The sequence below is a fragment of the Aedes albopictus genome, chromosome 2, assembly GCF_035046485.1.
Source record: "Aedes albopictus strain Foshan chromosome 2, AalbF5, whole genome shotgun sequence".
Lineage (NCBI taxonomy): Eukaryota > Metazoa > Arthropoda > Insecta > Diptera > Culicidae > Aedes > Aedes albopictus.
This window is the reverse complement of record NC_085137.1, coordinates 4162095-4187869: the sequence shown is the minus strand read 5'-3', so window position 1 is coordinate 4187869 and position 25775 is coordinate 4162095. Positions and strand designations below refer to the sequence as shown.

Genomic DNA, 25775 nt, shown 5'->3' with positions numbered 1-25775 from the left:
AGGCCAACAACATGTGTCATAGAAGTAGAAAAACAAAAAATCCTTTTGGAAATTTAGCGTTATCTCAAAGAAATAACAAAAACCGATTCACTTTTTCTCAACTGATTCCTCAACTAACCCTAAGCAGAAGCTTGTGTATTTATAAATACTCGTCATGGCTCAAGAAATATGATTTGTGAACACTATCTCTTATCGCTTTGCTTCTCAAAATGACAACCGGTGCTGAACTGGATCATGCAACAGAATTATCTATTAAGCTGTCAAAACGGACATCCGAATAAGACAGGCATAAATTGGCCCGTTTATCTGCCTAGCGTAACAACATGTAATTTCAGTAAGTGAAACAAATTAATGATAATGAAACTGACCTGCTGAAAACAAGACTGGCCCAGTTTTGTATTAAGAAACTTAATCTTAAAAAATAAATAAAAAGTGGAATACAATTTGTTCGGATATGTGCACAAGAAATAACCACTCTTCTTTGATTATTATGATTAATAAATTCCATTCACACAAACTACCATTGATTCGATTTTATTTTATTGCTTTCTATGAAACACAGCACTCAGTTGCAACCATCTATCAGCTAATGTTAACCGAGTTATATACGAGTTATTGGTCCTACATTGTCACCACTCAAAACTCAACACTGCTCGACATTCTTCGAGAAAGAATCCATCGATTTCCACTTCGATTTGGGATCGTTATTGTTACGTTGCAAAACCTCGCAGCTCTTCACCGTTAGAAACCCGATCTTCGCCCGTTCGCCTGCCAATTCCGACATGCTGCTGGTCGGGCAAACCCTGTGCGGAAATCTGGGAGATCCTTTGATCCTCTCCCGAAGGGTTGGTACGATCGAGGATCGTCGATTCACTACAACAGGAGGCAACATGAAGTTCACTTTCGGTTCGGACCCTGTCAAGCGTAGGTCTTCGACGGATGTCTGGTTAATCGTAAAAACATCCGATCGTCTACGATCACTCATAGACGACACTTCATCTTCGGCGTCCACTTCCGCAAAGATCGTGAGTTTCGAAGGCAAGACTGTGGCTAAGTTCAAACCTCCAAGCGTTGAAACGGACGTAGTATTGCGCATTCGTGGTCCAAACAGGTTCCAGATTCGGTTTAGCACACCTCCTCCACCTTCCTCTATACTCGAAGATCGATATCCAGATAAGCCTATTCGATCGCGACCCAGTTCAATCCGCGGCTGAGAGCTGAAGGTCACGTTTCGCTTCTTTGGTGATAGCATAGGGTCGACGGAAGGCCAACTCGCACGTGGTATGATCGGGGGCAGCACGGACAGTAGCAGCATTGGCAATCCACTGGTCGTACTGGGGTCCGACATTTCCAGGGGTTTTACGTTCGGGTCAGATGATCGCGACGAAGATCTGGAAGACTTTTCGTTGAGGAGTTTTTCTAACCGAACGATTTCCGCGTCTAGCATCTCGATCTCTTTCTTGTACACTCGGTTTTGAACCTCCACTCGGAACTGCAGCTCCCTACGATCATCCAGCACAAATCTCCGGGTATTGCATTCCACTTTGAGTCCCATACTGTGGATAACTGGATCGTACACTTCGCCCTTATCGAAGATATCTTTCAGCTTCGGAAGAAACAGTAGGCAGAGCGTTGCCGTCGTTGAGATCAGAATGAAACCTGCCGTGATCACGAACGCCAATGTTACTTTCTCGTACAACAAATTGGCTAGGACTACAACGCTTGCACTGGTGATCACCACGCTGTACACTGAAATTCCAATGTACTGCGAATCGTTTAAAGCCGGAATTTTCACATTCCGAGTCTGCCATGCCATGTAGACACCCACCAGCAACAGGAGACCTTTGTATGCGTACAACGTTCCCAACCAGCTCTCGTAATGCCTCGATCGACACAGCTCGACTTGCGGCAAGAAAACCACGGTCCTGTCGGTAGCACTGATCTCCAGTGACAGATTATGCAAATGTCGCTCCATTGGATCCGCAGCCATCCAGAACGACACAACGCAGGCATCCAGCAGCAGCAATGCACCGATCACCGAGATCAACTGAGTATCCCTCAAGATCTTATCCTTACAGAGTCCCCCGGCGCTGTGCGTGAACAGTCGATAGACTCGAAATGTCTTCGCAAACATCGATCCGAATGCGAGCGAGAAACCAGCCGACAGAAAGTAGATTCTGGCCATGCAGATCGACGAGAAGGTCACCGATGACCACGGTAGCGTTGAATGATCGAGTCCCAGTAGTATCGTGGCCATGTAGACTAGTATACACCCGGTAACGGTGATCGTGCTCAGCTTTGGGCTGGACAGTTTGATCGCTCTGGAAGTAGAAAAAGTATTAAAACCACGCTGCCAGTAATTAAATACTTCTTACTTGAGTTTCCTGAAGTGTAGATTCAGTCCAAGAAACAACAGCGAGATTCCAATTCCCACCACCGACAACACAACCACCATGTAGAACGCCAGCGGAGAAATGGTGTCAACTCGAAGCCTCAAACTGCGCTTCGCGATCGGCACCTGCCCAGATTCCCACTCCACCATACCGCACTTGGGGCAACCGAAATCCAACGAATTGTTCTTCGGATAGTAGAACGCAATGAGCTGCAGCCGTCCGCTTTGGATCTGATGGAACGAAGTGGTTCCCACGCGATCGGCTCCATCGAACGAAACCGGCCCGGAGATCCCGTTGAACTTCAGGCTGTCGAACTGGCTGAGCAGTTCCTGGGCAATGTCGAACCGCGTGTAGTCGTAATGGGCCAACCGGGTACGGTTCCGGTGGGCCACCTGTGTCCACGTTCGTTCTGCGCCACGTAAGGCCAACGCGATCGCCCATACCGCGTCGTAGGTTTGGGGAGCGAATTGCGACACCGGTTCGGTCACGTTCATTTCGGCCAGCTTGTGGAGGAAGATGTCGTTTGTCTGGGGAAGAGAATACTCAAAATGAATTGAAGAGTATTGAGAGTTGTATACACAGGGTCATCATTGGCGTAGCTAGCAAGTTCTATTGTAGATAACATAGGAGAGTAGTTCTGTTTGAAACCCCCTTGAGATGCCCCTGAAACCCCTGGGAACCCATCAGAATCCCTTGAAACGCCTTAAACACCTTTAAGACCCTGAAGCTCACCTGGAATTCTGTGAAGCTGCCTAAAACCCTGAGAACCCCTGTGAAACCACCTGAAATGCCTTCAAACACCCTGAAACGCCTTGAACAACCCCTGAAATGCTCCCGAAATCCCCCACAGCTCATCTGAAGGGCAGTAAAGTCCTCTAGAGATCTTCTGATAACCCTTGAAACGCCTCTGAAATTCCTCGGAAAGTTAACCTAAAAATTTTTGAAGCCCCCTAAACTTCAAGGAATCTCTCTGAAGTCTTTTGAAACGCCCTCAAGTCTTCTGAAACCTCCTGAAATGCGCTTCAATGCCTTAACCCTTTGGAGCCCGAGGAGTCATATATGATGACCCCAACATAGAAATGGCTGTATAAATTCACCCATTCAATAAAACAGAATACTGTCTTGGGCAAAGTTGTTGCAAATTGAGTCCTCTGTTAGGGAAAATCGGAATATTTGTATTTAGGCCTTCATTGATAACCTAGAACATCCTGAACACCATGAAATGTGGAAAAACGAAATAATTGACATAACAGTTGTTCTAGAAGCTGAACTGGATGGTGGTTACGTTTATATGTATTCATTTAGCCTTTGTCAAGAATATCAAACTGTGTTTTATATTTTGGGATGTTCTAGGTGTTCCAAACTGTCCTATAGTGAAGTCCTTCAAATCTACAAGAATAATGTTATGTATTTTCGCCACAAAAAATAGCATTGCATAACCTTCTGGGATCCGTGAAGCTCTTGACATTTACAATGTCATTTGAAGACACTATAGGGATGTTCCAGGTCAGCCAAACTACCTTGGAGTTCAGAACTTCAGGTCTACAATCGTAATAGTAGCCATATCTGTTATACTGAGTAACGCTGCATAATTAACCGTAGTTATTGGAGCAATCTGAAGTCTACTGGCTAATTATAACCTTTTGGATATTCAGGGTCGTCCAAACTGTTCTATAATGATGTCCTTCAAATCCACAAAAGCAACTTTATGTGTTTTACCACAAATCATAGTATTGCATAATCTGCTGGGATCCTTGAAGCTCTGAAAATCTCAAATGTCATTTAGAGACAATATAGGAATATTTCAGATCAGCCAAACTAGCTTGGAGTTCAGAACATCAAGTCTACATTCGTGTAAACTGTCATATCTGCAATACTAAGTAACGTTGCATATTTATCTGTGGTTACTGGACCAATCAGAAGCCTACTTGATTATTATTAACCTTTGGGACATTCAGGGTCGTGCAAACTGTTCTAAAATAAAATCTTACAAATCTACAAGAAAAACTTTTTGTTTTCGCCATAAATAATAGCATGACATATTCTGCTGAGATCCGTAAAGCTCTTGAAATATCAAAAGTTATTAAGAGATACTATGGGAATATTCCAGGTTAGCCAAACTATATTGAAGTTCAGATCTTTAGGTCTACACTCGTAACATCAGCTATATCTGACATACTGAGTAAAGTTTCATAATCAATCGCGGTGACTGGACCAACCTGAGGTATACTATACATTATTATGTACCTTTGGGACATTGAGAATCATTCAAACTAGCCTGAACATAAACTCTTGACAGTAATAGTAGTTATTCTCACAATGAACATTAAACAGTAATCTGTTATCCCCCTGTCATATCATAAGTCAATCCAAAATAGTTATGAGATATTCCAGATCAACAGCACTACTCCGGAGACCATAGCTTCTGGTACATACTTAGATATTAAACACAAGAAAAGTTTGAATCGCCCCAGCTGATCTTATGGTATACGGAAAAAAAATTCTGCAGAATATTCTACCTTTTTCATGCTATTGAGCACCAAAACTACAGAAATACGTAGAAAATACTCCATAATAACGCTTGGAAAAAATCCGGTTTCAAAGGTTAAAACTTCTTGAAACACCTCTCAAAACGCCTAGAAATTCCTTTAATCACCTGAAAGCCAGTGAAGCCCCCTAAACACCCTGAAATTGCGTTAATAAAGATGAAAAAAAACCCTGAAATTACCTGAAACGCTTTGAGTTTCAGTTTGATATTTTGTTACATTGTTTCTTGTAACAACGGTCGCTATAAAACATGCAGGGTCTTGTACCATTTGGGCAGGTGTACCTATTTTGGGCACTTGCCGCTATAACTAAGTCAATTTCAAACCGATTGTTTTGAATTTTTGCATAGAGTTAGAAACTGTACGTGCCTAACTCTGTACAAAAAATCAAGTCAATCGATTGAAAATTGATTTAGTTATAGCAGCAAGTGCCCAAAATAGGTACACCTGCCCAAATGGTACAAGACCCTACTTTGAATGAATACCAAGCAAAAATTCTAACAAAACTCCCTCCAAATGATACTAAAATATAACAAACTGAGATTTAATCATAACAAGATTATAACAAATTCTATTATTTATTTCAGAAACAATTTATTATAAGTTTTGTAATAATTTTCTTGGTTCGAGTGATCAAAATAACAAAAAAATATCGAACTTTTTCGCAACAATACAAAATATTTAAAAAAAATAACTTTGTTACAATAAACATTACAAATATTGCAATAAAAATGTACGAAATTGTGTTGTAGGAAATTGTATTATTATGCATTATGTAACAAATTTTCTTATATATCTGTCTGAACAAAATAACAAGTTTTGTTATAATTTTGATACTTAAAATAAAAACAAATATGAGTATAACTTAGTTATGAATATTCACATAGATATACCCATGCAACAAAATGATATCACCTTTTGCTATTTCTTACAATAGTTCGAATAATTTTGTTATAATCTTGTTATTTGCTCTCGGATGGGTCGGGATACTGAGAGAATCCTCTTCAGGATTCTGTGAATATTCTCCTCAGGGTTCTGGGAGAATCCTTTTCTGGATTAAGTAAGAATCCTCCCCAGGTTACTGTGAAAATCTTCTCCAAATTCAGTATCATCCTCTTCAGGATTCTGGGAGCATACTCCTCTGGAGTCTGTAAGAATCTTTCTAAGATTTCGGTGAGTGTCTCAGTCATGATTCTGTGAGAATCCTCTTCAAGAATCTGGGAGAATCTACCACTGGATTATGGGAGCAATCACATCAGGAGAATCCTCATCAGATTTTTTTTTGAGAATCCTCTTCAAGATTCTGGTAACATCCCCTTCAGAATTCTAGGAGCATCCTCTGGATTTTGAAAGAGTGCTCCTGAAGATTCTATGAGAATCCTCTTCAGATTTTTCTTCGGGACTCTGCGGGAATGGTTCTCAAGTTTCTATGAGAATCATCTTCAAGATCCTGGGAAAGTTTGCCTCTAGATTCTGAGGGCATCAGAATCTTACTCAAGTTTTTGGGAAAATCCTTCTGTGAGAATCCTTCTCAAGTTTCTGTGAAAACCATCTTCAAGATTTTAGTGTCATTCTACTCGGAGGATTCTATGAGAATTCTCTTCAAATTTTTACTAATAATTCTCTTCGGGACTCTGCGGGAATGGTTCTCAAGTTTCTCTGAGAATCATCTTCAAGATCCTGGGAAAGTTTGCCTCTAGGTTCTTCCTCAAGTTTTTGGAAAAAATCTTCTGTAAGAATCCTTCCCAGGTTTCTGTGATTCTAGTGTCATTCTACTTAAAGAATCCTGCTATGGATCCTGTATAAATCTTCCTCAGGATTCTGTGAGAATGCTCTTTAAGATTCTGGGAGAGTTCTCCTCTGGATTTTGGAAGAATCCTCCTCCCTCAGGTTTTTGCCAAGATCCTCTTTAGGAGAATCCTCATCAGATTTTTGTGAGAATCCTCTTCAAGACTCTGGTATCATCCCGCTCAGGATTCTAGGAGCATCCTCTGGATTCTGAAAGGATTCTATGATAGTTCCTGGGAGCATCCGCTTCTGGATTCTGGGAGTCTGCCCCTCAGGATTCTATCCCAAGTAACAATTTGATCTTGTAGAGGTTTTGAGAACCATCATAAAACCTTATACCTAATATTTTGTTTTTATGGTGGTTCTAAAAACCTCCTTAAGGCTATTTGACTATCAAATAATACTTGGGATGAGAATCCTCTACAGATTTTTTGTGAGAATTTTCTTCGGGATTCTGCAGAAATGCTTCTCAAGTTATTCATTATAATTGCAATCGTTAAATTTAAATTGTCTGAAAGATTTGGAATAAAGTAAAGTGGTAGCACTGAATTTTCATCATCGACGAAATCTACACTGAAATCAATTTCATTGTACTTTAAACGAGAAACGTGTTGTTGAATTCACAAGCATAAAATTTGGTTAAAAGCACCATAAAATTAGGGAAATTGACTGACAAATGGTTGTTTTGAACCTATTTTTCATCGTGATTCTCTGGGAAAATTAACCACGCAGTGTTTTCAAAATACCTAATAGCATGAGCATATTTGATAGCAAAAACTACTATGCTCGTGGTAAAGATAATAGTGATGCATGGTTCAATGATGTTACACTCTCGATTTTACCATGTTTGTAGTAGTATTGAATATATTATACCAACGAAATATAACCGAAGTTATTTGTGGTTAATTTTACTGTTAATGTAGTCAGGTGTTTGTTGACAGAAAAATACTTGTTTGTTTTGGCTACGAAAAAAAATAACTTTTTGCGACTTTTTTAATCAAAAACGATTGTGCAAAACAGTGTTACTTAATGTAATTAATCGCCGCCCACCTGAAAAACCAAAATTCACAAAAATATAACTTTATGCTATTCAGATTTTGCCGCTTTGCTGCCGCTTTCAGATGCTGATAATGTTAATGATTTCCCGAGCTGACCAAGAGGATTTCTAGTCTCTCACGGTAAGTTTACATTAGTCTTTGAAATAAATAAGTTTACTAGAGGTAGCGTTCTTTTCAGGATTGTTGCTACAAAACAGCTCCTAAAAATTCCCGGCACAACCTTGAAAGAACCCCAAAAACGGCTGCAAACCTCTGCAAACTAACTCGTACCTTAGCTAATTATGTTTTTCAAGTGTTCCTTTACTAGCATCGGACAATCGTGCCAGCGCTTTATGCTTTTTTTTATTTATGTTAGAGATATTTGTATCTTTTCTGTATTTTAAATATAAAATAAAATTATTTCAAATAAAACTTGTTGGTTCAAAATTACAATGTAAAATTACTACAAACATACTGCCACGCTGCAGTAAATCTTCAGTAGTCAAAATAAACAACTTCTGTTGTATATATATATATTTTTTTTATCTGTATTAACGAGATTTTTAGCCCTAGGCTAGTTCATCTCGGGACCCACACTTTACTTCCCTTCCGAAGGAAGAACTCACATTTTGCAAGTTTGTCGGGAGTGGGATTCGATCCCAGGTCCTCGGCATGATAGTCAAGACTTCTAACCATCACAACAGGTCCGCTCCACATTGTTGTATATTTAACTGATGAATGGTATATTCAATAGTAGAGACAACAACCTTAACAGAAACTCAGAAGAACAGTAAAAAATACTACATTTCTTCTTATAATAAACATGAAGTCACTTCGGTTGAAAAACGTTGGTGCGAGTCTGTTAATTGTAACCCCCATTGTAGTAAATTTCACTACAAAGCTGCTTTCAGTGTAACGAAAAAATAAAAAGACAGGCGAATTTCAGTTGTCACATCCTATCCTAGATTGCAACTGATGTGATATTTTAGTGGTTTTCGCCAAAACACAAACTTTTTTGTGACCAACATGCAAAACTTGTTATTTTGTACCACATATTAAATTATCATCTTGGTAAATCTTCATTTGGGTTTTTAAACGAATTTCTGATCCAGTTCTGATGGAACAAGTTAAGTGACGGTGACTCAATAAAGCGCACGCTGACTTGGATCGCAGTCGGCTTATCAAAATCAGCGATTTGCTTACCATTGATATTGATAGTGACAGAGTGCAACTCTGGTAGGAATTAATGGAAGAATCTCCCTAGTTAAAATTTTTTGGTAACGAAGGCTTACACTAGTTTTCGGTGCTGAATCTGCCAATAATCGAATGTAAAACTTTTCCTTCTTTTAAATATGAGCTATTCTTTCAAGTTAAACCAACACAGTCTATGGTAAAACTGTAGAAATAATTTTGGGCAGTAATTGTTGATAACGGTAAAAACCATTGTACAATTTTAGTATTGTAGTCAATAGGACGCAATCAGTGAAGTACTAGATTAAAAGCTGCTATCAATTCTCCATTTTGTGCACTTTAGATTTGTTGCGAGCAAGCGGGAGCTGCTGGAATGCAATCTGACTTCTCACTGTGACGTTACTATACGAGTGACGACGACGCGTGTGGCTGAGGTTGGCCATGCCTACTAGGATCAGCTGATGTGCCGTGAGTCGTTGTCCACGGTTCAATATGCCAACATGAATCTTTGCGTCATTTGCGCATTTGCACATAGACTACCCTCTAGCCACAACGCTTGCGAACTGTATAAAAGCAGTTTTATTGAACTTTTTGTCATAACAACCAAAACTTGCGAACAACGCAAAAACTCCATCCAAATTATCGTCAGACGATACATGTTACTTCACTTATGAAAATAAAAAACTAGGGGTGTGTAATGTCTGAGACATAACCGCAATGTTGACGTAGGACTAATTTTTAACGCATAATAAAGAATTTGGGGCTCACAGATGAAGTAAACGTGTATCTATTCAGCAAAAATAACGGCAGAGTAAAATCACTATATGCTAAAGACTCGAAATCTGGCGATTGTTGCTGGTAATGATGATTCCCGTATCATGACGATGATGCTGCCGAGCAATGCCTTTAAAGCGCATTTGACAGGTATCCTACTCGATTGGAATGACATTGACAGTAAATTTGGAATTTCAAATACCAAATATACAGCGGTGTATATTTAGTATAAAAATTAAACTTTATCGATAAACTAAACTATAAAAATTAGAATTAGTTGAATTTTTAGAAATAATTGAATAATGCTCCAAATAACTCTTTCGGAAGCTTTGGGGCCCTTAAAAGAACCATTTTGGTATAATTCATTGCCACCCATGCCGCCACCACCGATTGATCCGAAAAGAATCGAGGCTTCATTGGACAGAGGGCGGTGCCACCCGCTTGCTCATCCGTTGAAGCGGATCTTTTTTGGGATCTTGCTGCTGCTGCCACCGACAATCCATGAAAGAATCGGGGCCCCGGCAAACGAAAAGTGACGCCAATCGAATTTTCGTTTGCCGAGGCGGATTTTTCTTTGGATGTTGCTTCCGCTACTGCCTCCACTGCCGATGGATCCGAAAAGAATCGAGGCTTCATTGGACAGAGGGCGGTGCCACCCGCTTGCTCATCCGTTGAAGCGGATCTTTTTTGGGATCTCGCTGCTGCTGCCGCCGGCAATCCATGAAAGAATCGGGGCCCCGGCAAACGAAAAGTGACGCCAATCGAATTTTCGTTTGCCGAGGCGGATTTTTCTTTGGATGTTGCTTCCGCTACTGCCTCCACTGCCGATGGATCCGAAAAGAATCGAGGCTTCATTGGACAGAGGGCGGTGCCACCCGCTTGCTCATCCGTTGAAGCGGATCTTTTTTGGGATCTTGCTGCCGCTCGGTGCTGTCCGTCCGCTGCTGTGTGTGCCGATGAAATGATCGAAATGAGTGTGTGCACCACTTATATAAGTTTCGTCGTGTCGCCTCACAGAACTATGCTTGATTGTGATTGGTTGGGTAAGACTGATCTCGAGCTTTTACTAATTTTCAGCTCCAGCCTCAGTCAAGGCACATCATTCAATTGAGCCCCAGCTAGGAAGCATAAATTTGTGGTGTTGTAGGTTTAAAGCTTTTACCATAGTTGATGACGTCAAACCCGACATCAACCTATCATTCACCTATTTTGATTTTAGCCACCAAACCTAACATAGACCCAATAGTTGATCGATGTTGGTCCAACAGTGGCCCAACATTCGATAAAAATTGACCCGACTTTAACCCGACATTCGACATTTTTTCAGTCTGGCGGAATCCAGAAAGAAATCAGAGGGAACAGCTTTTATACCCCTAGATTAGCAGATGCAGCTCCTCCCATTCGGCTGGCTTTCCAGAATATTTCATTTGCATGGCCCGCCCCGCCTGCTTCAGACGCTTCAAACGATTAATCAACCCAGAAATGGAAAAAAAATTCATTAAGCGTTAAAGTAAACAAAATATTGGATGATTCAGATCATTTTAATTCGAAAATTGTTAGAGTTAAACAATGTTTTACGGAAAATAGTCCTGATAGGGTAATACGTTGCTGAATTCTGGGTGGAACCATTAGTGGCCGGAATTCAATCATTCATTTTTCGGGTGAACCACACTTTTCTCGATTGATGGAGTAAAATTATCTGATTTACAACTATTGAAGAATCATTTTTTGGTGATCCTGATAAGGACCGTTTGATAAAGTAACGATTTCAGGAAGAAAATGGCATGAAACCGCCTTGCCTGCGCAATGCGTGTTGGTTTTCTCCGTGCTAATCCTGCAGGATGCCACCGAAAATTGGTAGGCCGCTTTCTGCCGTGGATAAGATTCATGACGCTATCAGCACGATAGCCGAGAGTCGCCGATGGGTAGTGCTCAGGTGTGGAGGTGACATCCACCCTGCTTGACTGATCCAACGAAAATGACGAAAGAAATCAGAGGGAGCAGCTTTTATGCCCTAGATTAGCAGATGAAGCTCCTCCCATTCGGCTGGCTTTTCAGTATATTTTATTTGCATGACCCGCCCCGCATGCACCAGACGCTTGAAACGGTTAATCAACCGAGAAATGAGAAAATTTTCATTTAACGAATAAAGTAATCAAAATATTGTAAGGTTAAGATCATTTTAACTCGAACAACGTTATAATTTATCGATGTTTCACGAAAAATGGTTCGGATAGGGTTGATAAATTCCGGATGGAACCATTAGTGGCCGGCATCATCATTCTTGCGGGGCCACCAAGCATTCAATCTTTCACTTTTCGGTTGCACCACACTTTTACCGATCCATGATGGAATGAAATAATTATCTGATTCACAACTCTTGATGAATAATTTTCTATGGTCCTGAAAAGAACCGATTGAATATTGAAAGATTTTAGACAAAAAATGACATGAATTTATCATGCCACGCAATGCGTGTTGGATTCCTCCGTGCTGAATGCTGAACGCCGTCGAAAATTGGCCCGCCGCTTGTTGCCCTGGATGTTCCTGATGCTATCATCAATGCGCCACCGCCAATCAATCGGCGAAAGGACCGAGCCCCGAGGACAGCGACGCAACTCGCAAATTCGTATGTCGCTGATCTTTCTGTGGATTTTGCTGCCTCTGCCACCACCGCCGAGCAATCGATGAAACGTATTCTTTCCTTCGTCTGCCGCGTTAGACGGTTAGAAGGCGAATGTGCAACAGCACCCTTGCCGACAACCACCGACGCCGAGCCAACACGGCCGTCAAAGAACAATGAGCGAAAACGCAAACGAAGAAAGTGGGCAGCTCTCGTTCGATGCGTTCACCTCGAGACGACAAAGGCAAATGAGGGAAGATGCGAAGAAGCAGTAGCTTTTATATTCGACGGGAGCATCCAAAATGTGCTCCAAAATGTGCTCGATCGTGATTGGCTGGAATAAACATGGGTTCACTTTTCCCAATTTTTCAATAGTTTGTTATTGAAAAACAGCAAATATTATTATTGGACATAATTGGTGTAAAGATTTGCAATCGATTGGTGCCAAAATTTTGAAAATTCAACAAGAAATGGCTGAGCTATTAACGCTCAAAATCTCCACTTTAAACGTAACGCGGCTGATTTCTGAAAATTTAGAATGACACCCGGTATAGAAAAGAGAGACGTAGTCCTACGTCAAAAAACACACACAATCAGTACTATTTTTGAATGCCCCCGCTTGCCCACATCTACTACCAATAGGTTCTCTTGAAATTAAACCCGGCAGGATCGCCAAATGTGCACTTTAGATTTGTTGCGAGCAAGCGGGAGCTGCCGGAATGCAATCTGACTTCACACTGTGACGTTTCTATACGAGTGACGACGACGCGGGTGGCTGAGGTTGGCCATGCCTACTAGGATCAGTTGATGTGCCGTGAGTCGTTGTCCACGGTTCAATATGCCAACATGAATCTACTGAGAATGGATCATCTCACCATACTAAAATCCAGGTCACTACTTTCAAGCTTGTACTTTACCGATCGCTTCCTATTATTGGAATGTCAAACAAATTTAGAAACCGTTTCGTTGCCAATACCATAACTGCTGAGATGAAATTCGTCCTGATGACCATTCGGCCTAACGGTAGAATTTGAACTAGCCTTATAAACTTGTCCGTTTTATAAATTGAACAATCCTTAAATGACCAAAGGTCAACAGCATGTGTCATAGAAGTCGAAAAACAAAAAATCCTTTTGGAAATTTAGCGTTATCTCAAAGCAAAAACATAAACTAATTCACGTTTTTCAACTGATTCCTCAACTAACCCTGAACAGAAGCTTGTGTATTTATAAATACCCGTCATGGCTCAAGAAATGTGATTTGTGAACACTAACTCTTATCGCTTTGCTTTTTAAAATCCCAACTGGTGCTGAACTGGATCATGCACCTGAATTATCTATTAAGCTGTCAAAACGGACATCCGAACAAGACAGGCATAAATTGGCCCGTTCATCTGCCTGGCGTAACAACGTGTAATTTCAGAAAGTGAAACAAATTAGTGAAAATGGAACTGACCTACTGAAAACAAGACTGGCCCAGTTTTGTATTAAGAAACCTAATCTTTTAAATTAAATAAAAAGTGGAATAAAATTTGTTCGGATATGTGCACAAGAAATAACCACTCTTCTTTGATTATTATGATTAATAAATTCCATTCACACAAACTACCATTGATTCGATTTTATTTTATTGCTTTCTATGAAACACAGCACTCAGTTGCAACCATCTATCAACTAATGTTAACCGATATTTATACGGGTTATTGGTCCTACATTGTCACCACTCAAAACTCAACACTGCTCGACATTCTTCGAAAAAGAATCCATCGATTTCCACTTCGATTTGGGATCGTTATTGTTACGTTGCAAAACCTCGCAGCTCTTCACCGTTAGAAACCCGATCTTCGCCCGGTCCCCTACCAATTCCGACATGCTGCTGGTCGGGCAAACCCTGTGGGGAAATCTGGGAGATCCTTTGATCCTCTCCCGAAGGGTTGGTACGATCGAGGATCGTCGATTCGCTACTACAGGTGGCAGCATGAAGTTCACCTTCGGTTCGGACCCTGTCAAGCGTAGATCTTCGACGGATGTTTGATTAATCGTAAAAACATCCGATCGTCGACGATCACTCATAGATGACACTTCATCTTCGGCGTCCACTTCCGCAAAGATCGTGAGTTTCGAAGGCATGACAGTGGCCAGGTTCAAACCTCCAAGCGTTGACACGGACGTAGTATTGCGCATTCGCGGTCCAAACAGGTTCCAGATTCGGTTTAGCACACCTCCTCCACCTTCCTCTATACTCGAAGATCGATATCCAGATAGGCCCATTCGATCGCGACTCAGTTCGATCCGCGGCTGAGAGCTGAAGGTCACGTTTCGCTTCATTGGTGATAGCATAGGGTCGACGGAAGGCCAACTCGCACGAGGTATGATCGGGGGAAGCACGGATAGTAGCAGCATTGGCAATCCACTGGTCGTACTGGGGTCCGACATTTCCAGGGGTTTTACGTTCGGGTCAGATGATCGCGACGAAGATCTGGAAGACTTTTCGTTGAGGAGTTTTTCCAACCGAACGATTTCCGCGTCTAGCATCTCGATCTCTTTCTTGTACACTCGATTTTGAACCTCCACACGGAACTGCAGCTCTCTGCGATCATCTAGTACAAATCTCCGAGTGTTGCATTCCACTTTGAGTCCCATACTGTGGATAACTGGATCGTACACTTCGCCCTTATCGAAGATATCTTTCAGCTTCGGAAGAAACAGTAGGCAGAGCGTTGCCGTCGTTGAGACTAGAATGAAACCTGCCGTGATCACGAACGCCAAGGTTACTTTCTCGTACAACAAATTGGCTAGGACTACAACGCTAGCGCTGGTGATCACCACACTGTACACCGAAATTCCGATGTACTGAGAATCGTTTAAGGCTGGAATTTTCACATTCCGAGTCTGCCATGCCATGTAGACACCCACCAGCAACAGGAGACCTTTGTACGCGTACAACGTACCCAGCCAACTTTCGTAATGCCTCGATCGACACAGCTCGACTTGCGGCAAGAAAACCACGGTCCTGTCAGTAGCACTGATCTCCAGTGACAAATTATGTAAGTGTCGCTCCATTGGATCCGCAGCCATCCAGAACGACACAACGCAGGCATCCAGCAGCAGCAATGCGCCGATCACCGAGATCAACTGAGTATCCCTCAAGATCTTATCCTTACAGAGTCCCCCGGCGCTGTGCGTGAACAGCCGATAGACTCGAAATGTCTTGGCAAACATCGATCCGAATGCGAGCGAGAAACCAGCCGATAGAAAGTAGATTCTGGCCATGCAGATCGACGAGAAGGTCACCGATGACCAGGGTAGTGTTGAGTGATCGAGCCCCAGTAGGATCGTGGCCATGTAGACTAGTATACACCCGGTAACGGTGATCGTGCTCAGCTTTGGGCTGGACAGTTTGATCGCTCTGGAATTAAGACAAACATTAGAACCATGTTTCCAGTAAATAAATACCTCTTACTTGAGTTTCCTGAAGTGTAGATTCAGTCCAAGAAACAACAGCGAGATTCCAATTCCTACCACAGATAACACGACCACCATGTAGAACGCCAACGGTGAAATGGTGTCAACTCGAAGTCTCAAGCTGCGTTTCGCGATCGGTACCTGTCCGGATTCCCACTCCACCATACCGCACTTGGGGCAACCGAAATCCAACGAATTGTTCTTCGGATAGTAGAACGCAATGAGCTGCAGCCGTCCGCTTTGGATCTGATGGAACGAAGTGGTTCCCACGCGATCGGCTCCATCGAACGAAACCGGTCCGGAGATCCCGTTGAACTTCAGACTGTCGAACTGGCTGAGCAGTTCCTGGGCAATGTCGAACCGCGTGTAGTCGTAATGGGCCAACCGGGTACGGTTCCGGTGGGCTACCTGTGTCCACGTTCGTTCTGCGCCGCGGAGGGCCAACGCGATCGCCCATACCGCATCGTATGTTTGGGGAGCGAATTGCGACACCGGTTCGGTCACGTTCATTTCGGCCAGCTTGCGGAGGAAGATGTCGTTTGTCTGGAGGAGAGAAAATTTAAAATAATCGTTTAAATACGGATAAGTGCGTATTAGGTTCAAAAAGTTTTGATAAGTATTGGGATTTGTATACATATTTAAATACTGGATCATCATTGGCGTAGCTTGGAAGTTCTTCTGTAAATAACCTAGTAGAGACGTACTGTCTAGAACCCTTTAGAAATCTGTGAAGCCCGCTTAAGCCCCTCTGAAACCTCCTGAGGCTAGCTTGTACACCTGTGAAGCTCGATAACACCCCTTGAAACGCCTTGAGACGCCTCTGAAAACTTCAGCATACTGGGAGATTCTGCCTCATAATGCGGCGAGAATCCCTTCCAGGGTTCCGTGAGATTTCTACTCAGGATTCTGAAGGCATCCTCCTCAAGATTCTGGGAGAATCCTCCTCTGGAATAATCGAGAATCCTTCTTTTTGCTGTGAGAATCCCTCTCTGCGAGAAGAGATTTTTTTTTCAAGGTTCGGGTATCATCATCCTACTCAGTAATACGGAAGCATACCCCTTAGAATTCTATGAGAATCTTCTTCAGGCTATTGTGAGAGTCCTCCTCAGGTTGCTATGAGAATCCTTCTTAGGTTGCTGTGAAAATCCTCTTTAAGATTCTTGGAGAATTCCCCAACTATAAAAATATATCAAATTTATAACACATTGTGTTATGATGATATGAATTTTTTCTATAACTTATTTTGTTATAAACTAGATGCAGGATAATGTTAAAATAACTAAAACTGTAACAAAATGTACACCAGTCTAATCAAAATAATTACGTATTTTGTTATAATCAGAACAAAATTATAACACAATATAATATTAATTTTAGCTTCATGAAAACTAGTTTCTATCATATTTTGATACAATTGTGTTGAATGTTATTCTGAATGTCAAACAATCAGAACTAAATTGTTTCACAATGAGTTATTGAAGAACATTTGTAACATAATATGATAGAATAGAGTTATAACATTAATGATGTTAAACATGATTATATCACAATAAGTTATTCATAACATGGTTTGATATAATTATGTTATATTTTTGTTAGAATCTTCTAGTCGGGGATCTCCACTGGATTCTTGAAGCATTCACCTCTGGATTCCATGAGAATCCTCATCAAATTTTTGTGAGAATCCTCTTCAAGATTCTGTAACCATCCTCCTACCTGGGAGCATCTTCTGGATTCTGAAAGAATCCTACTAAGGATTCTGTGATAACCCGACTAGAAGATTCTAACAAAAATATAACATAATTATAGCTAACCATGATATCACTTCATTGTGATGTAATCATGTTTAACATCTTTGGTGTTCAAAAATGTTATAACTGAATTGTAGCATATTGAGTTATAAATGATGTTTAACAAGTAATTGTGAAATAATTTAGTTTTCATTATTCGACATTCGGATAAAAATTTTACACAATTTCATCAAAATATGATAGAAACTAGTTTTCTTGAAGCTAAAGTATATAACATATTGCGATATAATTTTGATCTTATTATAATAAAATAGGTTATAATTGTGATTAGACCGGTGTATATTTTGTTACAATTTAAGTTATTTTTACATCATGCTGCATCTAGTTTATAACATAATAAGTTATAGGAAAATTTTAAAACATCAAAACACAATGTGTTTATAAGCCTTGATATGCTTTTCTAGTCGGGAATCTTCCTCTGGATTGTGTGAGTATCCCTTCAAGATCCTAGTGCAGAATTAGCCTAAGTTAAAAGACACGAATATAGAAATTAAAAAAAACTTATTCTCTTGAGGTTTTTATTCTTTTGAGAATCATCGTCAGGATTCCATGAGAATCTTCCTGAGGTTTTTGTGAGAATCCTCTTCAAGATTCTGGCAGTAAACATCCTCTTCAAGGTTCTGCGAGCATTTTGTTTTTCCTGTGTTGGGGACATGATACCAATGCGACCTTTTCTTGATCTATTCTGCGACCATACTCCTCTGAGTTCTGAATGAATCATCCTAAGGATACTGTGAGATCAAGATTCTGGGAGAACTTTCCACTGGATTTGGAGAATAGCATAACACCACCTTAAACTTCTTTGCAATCTTGAAAAACTTCTTAGTGAAATATCTAAAGTAGTTTTTGGTGTATTTCCTTGAGAGTTTTCTGGTGAAATTATCAGAGAAAATTGGGAATCTTTTCGGGAAATTTCTCCTGACTACTGAAGGATTATATCCATAAAAATTACAAAGAAATTTCAGGTGAAATTTCAATAGGAAGTTCTGGTGATTTTTTTTTTGTGAAAATTCAGATAAAATTCCAAATATTATTATTTTTGTGAAATTTTTGAAAAAATCAAGTGAAATTCTTGCAGGATCTTCTTTTTTGAGTAATTTATGATGGATTTTCTGATAAAATTCGTAAAACAGTTTCTGGTGGGATTCCTTAAGGAATTTATGGTAAAATCCTAAATATTTTTTCTTTTAAATCGCGCAGAAATTTCTGGCAAAATTCCTAGGGAAATTTTGAGTCAAATTCCTAGAGAAATATCTAGTAAAATTCTTGAAAAAACTTCTAGTGAAATGCCTATCCGAATCTATAGTGAAATTTCTAGAGGAGACCTCAATGAAAATTAAAAAAAAAAAAGTTCTTTTCTGAAATTGACATGGAGTTTCTGATGCGATTTCTGGTAGATCTTCTAGAGAAATTACTGGAGGATGTTGCATTGAAATCTGACCGAATGGGTCATTTGGCCGAATGCCGCTAGGCCGAATCGTGATCAAGAGAATTCAGAAGAAGTTTTCGACATTCTAATTGCATCAGAAATATTTCCTTCTTTTAATAATAGGCTGTTCTTTTTAGTTTTGATATTCAGGGCTAAGTTGGCGTTGAAACTGCCTATATTTTATCAAAGATTTTTTTCTTCTTTGACTCATAGGCTGTTCTTTCAAGCTATACTGAGGCTGTTCACTTAAGTTCATCATTCATTTTTCGGCCAAGCGGCTTTCGGCCAAATGGCATTCGACCAAATGACCCTTTCGCCAAATGGCATTTGGCCAAACGGCATTCGGCCAAATGGCGTTCGGCCAAATAACCCGGAACCGAATTCATAAGCTCTTTTGGATTCAAATGACATAAAAATATTGAGATTTAGGGCCTTATAACAAGAGTAGCTGAAGAAAATAGCTGTTCACTGCCGTTCTAAACATATCTGTACCATGTTGTTTTTCTACGCATCTTGTCCCACTGCTCTAACTTATATTTCATTTAAATATCAATGCCAGAATGAAGTTTTACGTTATCGTGCAATATTTATTTGTGACGCAAAATGGGAAAAAAATATCAAATTAATTTCAAATAAATCTGTTACTGAGAAAAGCACGACAAGAATGCAAAACAACATGGCACATATATGCTTAGAAGGGCACTTCAATACTCTAAAAACGCACGTAGTAAAGTGGTCAAACACAAAACGCAAAATCTTCGAGGACATTTTAGTGAAATACCAGGAAAAAATCTTTGTTTAATTTCAGGATAAATTTCTGGTAAAACCTCTGGAGGAATTTCTGGTGCAATCCAAGATTTTTTTATTAAACTCCTAGACGAACTTCTTGCGAATTCCGGAAGGATTGAAAAATTTCTGGTGCAATTCTAAAAAAATAAAAGATGAAGAACCTTTTTAGGAAATTTCTGTGAAACTCCTAAAGAATCTTGTTATGAAAGTCCATTAGGGATTCATGGTGAAATTTCTAGAAAAAAATCTTGTAAAATTTGTAAAAGAATTTTTGGTAGAGTTCTTATGAAATGTTCAGATGAAATCTTTGAAGATGAAATCTTTGAAGATGAAATCTTTGAAGTATTCTATTTCTGTGAAATCCCTGGAAGAATCAAACAAAATTCCTAAGAGATCTTTTTTTGATTTTTTTTTTTTGGGAATTTCTGGCTAATTTCAAGTAAAATTTCACCTTAAAATCTTCTATTTACTCACCCTCCTTGAACACCTTTGCAATAAAACTTTTGGTGAAATTTCTAAAGGAGTTTCTGGTGAATTTCATTCAAAATTTGCTGGTGAATTTTTGAGAAAATTCAGATGAAATTCTTGAAAGATTCTTTGTTCATAAAATTCCAGGAAAAAATCTAACAAAATTCATGAAGAATGTTCTAATAAATTTTGCGATGAAATTACTAAAACAGTTTCTAGGAGAATTCCTGGTGAAATAACTGAAGTAAATTTAATAAAAATCCTGGAAAAATATGAAACTCCTAGTGAAATGCCAGTACAAATCTCCAGTGAAATATTTCTGGAGAAATTTGCAGTGAAATTGCTGGAGGAATCCTTAATAAAATTTCCGACATTTTTTTAGTAACATTTCTGTAGGATTTTCTGAAATTTCTTACAAAATTCATAATGCAGTTTCTGGTGCAATTTCTGATCGAACTTCAGGTGATGTTCCTGTAAGGCTATCTAATGAAATTCCTGGATTGATTGCACTAGTTTACAGCATTTTTGAACTCGGTAAGCTGATGATCATTTTTGGTGTAGAATCATGCCCTGAATTCGAAAAGGCGAAGGAAAAAAAATACAGTAGAGCGGAATTTTTTTCGACTTTCCATACAAGGTTGATGATTTGAAATCCATTTTTGTTCTATTTTTAAGCAACGTCGCTCACTTCACACATCTCATTCTCCGTAATCAATGCTCCGATTGAGCTGAATTTTTTACTGTAACTCGCCTACATATGAAATGTCAAATAAACGTTGAGAAAGAATTTTTAGATTGTTTTTTTCTTATTGAAAAAAATACATTGCTTCATATATTTTTGGAAATTTGGCTAAAATTTAAGGAGATCGTCCCTAAAACTCGCCAATATCTCGAATTTTATCAATCTGACGCAAAACCTGCATTCAGATGATCGAATGGTATTGTACTCAGCTTTTAATTTATGGAAAAAGATTTGAAATTAATTGAACAAAACGCAAGATATTTGAATTTTGATAAATTTCATATTTCTAAAAGTTGTAAAACTCAATATTGAGATAAAACTCAAAAACTGCTCTACTTAAAATTTTTTGAAGCACGGTTCCAAAATCAGTGCTAAATTATACTTCAAAAACTTTGGTCGTTGACAGAAGTTCACGACTTTCATTTTATTTTGTAAACTAGTGTTGTTAGTAAAACCCTTGGAAGATCTTCATATGGAATGCCTTGAAAATTGTCTGGTGAATTCCTCATGAAAAAACTACTAGTAATATTACTGATGGTGTTTTTTTTTAATTTTTGGAGGGATTTCTAGTGCAACCTATAGCGCAATTTACAAACTAAAAGAATTTGTTGAGCAAATTCTGGATGAATTGCCAATTTTGAAAATCATTAACCTTCTTGTGAATTAGAATCAATTTCGACCCAACCCGTGCCCTACATCAGCGGGCTGTTCCCAAAGAGATGCAGAAGAGAGGTTGTTCATGAAATTTCTGAAGAGACCTCTGGCAAAATTTCTGATTAGATTTCTGGATTAATTTATTGTGAAATTATTTGAATATTTTCTTGAAACATTCTTGGCTAAAGAAATGCTGAAATACTTGGAGAAATTTCTTGTGATATTCCTACATAAGTTTCAAGTGAAATTCCTAGAAAAACTTCAAGTGAAATGCCTGTACGAATCTTCAGTAAAATTTCTAGAGGATTTTCAGAAATCTCTTGTAAAACTTGTAATGCAGTTTCTGGTACAATTTCCGGTCGATCTTCTAGTGAAATTATTGGACGGCTGTCTAATGAAATTCCTGGATATATTGTTAGTGAAATCCGTGAACGATAATTTCTAGCGAATTTTAGCGCAATTGATAGTCAAACTGTGAATGTTTGTTTCCTAGAGGAATTTTAGGGAATTCAGGGAAATTTCATCAAGGTTTTTGAACAAACTTCTAATGAAACAGATTTCTGGTTAGAGTCCCGAATAAACTTCTGATAACATTTTGTTAAAAACTTCGAAAAAAAATTCTTGATGGAATCTATACGGGAACTCTTGGAAAAATGTCTTGTGAAATTCCTGAAAGATTTTCATGACTTCCCTCTACCTGTTACTGGCACAAGTTATCATAATGAATGGAAATACACCTTAGAAAGACGAGGAGCCACTGCAGTTTGTTGTTCCAGCTTTTTCACATGTTGATTAAGAAATATTGTTTGCGGTTTTCTAAGGATTGGCTCTGGAATAACAGCAGGAATTTATCCCGGAATTTCTCAAGAGAATTTCCCCTAGTATTTCTCAAAAAATTTTTCAAGGAATTATTCCAAAGTTTCATCAATATTGACTCTAGGGATGTCTCTAGAAAATTATGTTATGATTAATATAATTCCTCTAGACATTCTATCAGAAATTTATCGAAGATTTTCACAAGATATTCAGCCAAGATTTTTTTCTAAATATTCAACCAGGAAGCCCTTTAGGATTTTATCCAGAAAATCTATTGCATTCCATTGAAAAATTCTCCAAGAATCCAATATCCAAAAATTTCTGTGGCGATTTTCTAAGGAATTCCTCTAGGGATTTCTTCGTGGATTTATCCAAGAGTTTCACCTGAATATCCTCCATAAATTCAACCAGGGATTCATCCAATTCCTCTGGGGGTTTCTCCTAAAAATGCTTCTACAGATTTCTACAGCGATTTATCCAGAAATTCCTCAAGGGATTTCTTCAAAGACTTCTCCAAGTATATCCCCAGGAATTCCTCTAGCAATTCCACAGGGATCAAACCACAATTACCGCAAGATTTTTTTCCTGCTGTTAATTTAGGAACTTCTTCAGAGGTTCCATCAGAGATTCCGCCTGAGATTCAGGAGTTCACCGGGAATTTACCCAGTATTTTATCCTGTGGTAATTCATCAATGGATCCCTCAAGGGTTTTCTCCAAAAAATTGCCCAACAGTACATCTAGGGATTTATCCTGGAATTCCTCCAGGATTCTTTAAAGATTTCTCCAGGGGTTCCACTAAGGACATTCCCATAAATTAATTGAGAGGTTGCACGAACTCCTGAGATTTATCCAGGGGTTATCCAGGTATTCATAGAGCGATTTTTCTACATATAGGGATACCTCAAGAGATTGCTCTATGATTTTCGCTAGGAACTCCGCATATAATTTTCATAGGGGTTCTTATAGGAGTTCCTATGAAGATTACCCTTGCAATATATAAAGGAGCCATTCTAGGGATTTCTCCATGCATTTTTCTTGAAAATACTCCAAACATTCCTCCAGAAATTCTTTTAGGTAATTCGTCCAGGGATTGCTCTAGGAGTTTCTCTAGGATTATTGCTGGAGTTTTCACCATGGGTTCTTCCGAAAAATAATCCTCTCCCTCTGGGAATTCCCAGAGGGATTCCTTCATGCTTCACTACTCTCAGTATCATCTTAAGTAACATTTTCATGCCTAATTAGTCTTGTAGAAGTTTTGAAACCCGTGATAAAACCTTTTCTAGTCTATTCAACTTCACGGTATGAGGTGTTTTCGGTTAAGAGTACTTTGATAGTTAAAGAGGAAAGGCAGTGGAACTAAAATGTAAAAAAATATGGAGATTCAAAATCTAACCAATGTCAACCGATGTATTGGAATTTGTGAAATCAACGTATAAATAATGCTTTTGGAAATCGGCTGTAAGTTCACTGCCTAGCCGTTAACCAATAGAGTAAAAATGATCTTAAGGAAATTCTGAAAAGATTGAAGTCTGAAACATTTTGTGATACGATCAACTCAAATTCTACAAAAGGGTCACTTACACCCCTTTGCATCTAGAGTCCTTAATTCATATTTTTGACGGACGTGTACTTGCGATCAGATGTTCTAAGAATTTCAACAGCGATTGCTTTAGAATTTCCATCACGAATCTATTCAAGAGTTCCTCTAGGGATTTTCCAGAAGTTACTTCAGGAACTTCTTCAAGGATTTCATTATGGATTTCATCAGGAATTTTTCCAGGAGTTCTACCAGGAATTGACTCACAAGTTTATCTAGGTGTTTAGCATCTCCAAGGATTTCTCCGGGGACTCCTCCAAGAGTTTCACTAGGAGTTCATCCAGAACTACCCCTGGAAACCTGGGATTTATACAGGAATCCCTTCAGGGTTTTCTCCAAAGAACTCCTGTACAGATTTCTACAGAGATTCTCCAATGAATCCCACCAGGGATTTATCCAGAAATTCTTCATTTGATTCTTTTAGAGACTTCTTCAGGAATTTCATCAGGAATTCATCTAGAAATTGCACCAGGGTTTACCCAGGATATTCCAGGAATTCCTCAAGGAACTCCATTAGGGATATCTAGGATTATTCAGGTATTCCTCTATTTCTTCTCCATGATTTTCGTTGGGGATTTCATCTGAAATTTCTCTAGGAGTTTTCACAGTAATTTTGTTGGAGATTACTCCTGGTATTTATCCAGAAGTGTTCTAGTGATTTCTCCATAGATTCTCAATGAATATACTCCAGAAATTCCTATGGGAATTCTTCTAGGAATTTCTCCAGGGAATTCTCTAGAATCTTGCTGAAATTTTCTATATCAATTATTCCGGAAAATACTCCTGAGATTACTTTCCAAAAATCTTATTGACTTAGCTTAGTTCAGTCTGAAATACTTCATCAAGAATAAAAACTTTTGTCCTTCCCGAACTCTCTGAGATATATTCCTGTGGATTTTTGTAGTAACTTATTTAGAAGAGCAGAAAAAAAAAGCTTAATGCATTCCACAGGGATTTCATTACAAAGATCAACTAAAAATGTAATTCAAAATTTCCCTACAAAAATGTCAAGAATCAATGCCTCATTAGACCTTGAAAGACTCACTGGAAATTTCTTCAGGTATCGCAGGATTCGGAACTCTACCAGAATTTGTGTAGGGAATTCTGTCTCCTTATTGTATTTTTGAATCTTGGTGAGTCCTGATATTTTCCTACAAATTCATTATAAATATAACGAAGCAGTAAATACGCCGGCTTAAAACATCATCAAGTGTTTATCTACCAAGAACTCTAAATTGTAATAATCACTGCCACCAAGAACACCAAAATTTCCAACCATGGCCTCATTGATTTTTGTTGTTAGAGAGGAAACGAGTTGGAAGTTATTAGGAACAAATAACAGTAAATTTTTGGGTAAATTTGGGGGTCTCCAGATAGCCTAGTGGTTAAGGCTATGGATCGCCAATCCGGAGACGGCGGGTTCGATTCCCGTTCCGGTCGGAAAAGTTTTCTCGACTCCCTGGGCATAGAGTATCATTGTACTTGCCTCACAATATACAAATTCATGCAATGGCAGGCAAAGAAAGCCCTTCAATTAATAACTGTGGAAGTGCACAAAGAACACTAAGTTTAAGCGAGGCTGGCCAAGTCCAAGTCCCAGTGCGGACGTAGAGCCATAAAGAAGAAGAAGAAGAATAGTAAATTTAGAACTC

General features: G+C 39.2%; 2 protein-coding genes across 3 annotated transcripts in view; both read right to left on the bottom strand.

Annotated features, from left to right (window-relative positions):
• Positions 1–511: 511 nt before the first annotated feature.
• On the bottom strand, positions 512–9398 carry LOC115262162 (gamma-aminobutyric acid type B receptor subunit 2-like). The gene is made up of 3 exons (XM_029864373.2): positions 9348–9398; positions 2376–2920; positions 512–2321 (listed from the first exon to the last, which is right to left on the bottom strand). The coding sequence occupies exons 1-3, from the start codon at positions 9396–9398 to the stop codon at positions 644–646; spliced, it is 2274 nt and encodes a 757-aa protein (XP_029720233.2). The 3' UTR covers positions 512–643.
• A 4548-nt stretch (positions 9399–13946) lies between these two features.
• LOC109411764 (gamma-aminobutyric acid type B receptor subunit 2) overlaps positions 13947–25775 on the bottom strand; it is a 48445-nt gene continuing 36616 nt past the window's right edge. For both annotated transcript variants that reach the window (XM_029864374.2, XM_019685374.3), the window contains 2 exons: positions 15815–16359; positions 13947–15760 (listed from right to left, as the gene is read on the bottom strand). In XM_029864374.2, coding sequence (XP_029720234.1) covers positions 14083–15760; positions 15815–16359 — 2223 coding nt within the window. In that variant the 3' untranslated portion in view covers positions 13947–14082. The remainder of the gene's footprint in view (positions 15761–15814; positions 16360–25775) is intronic.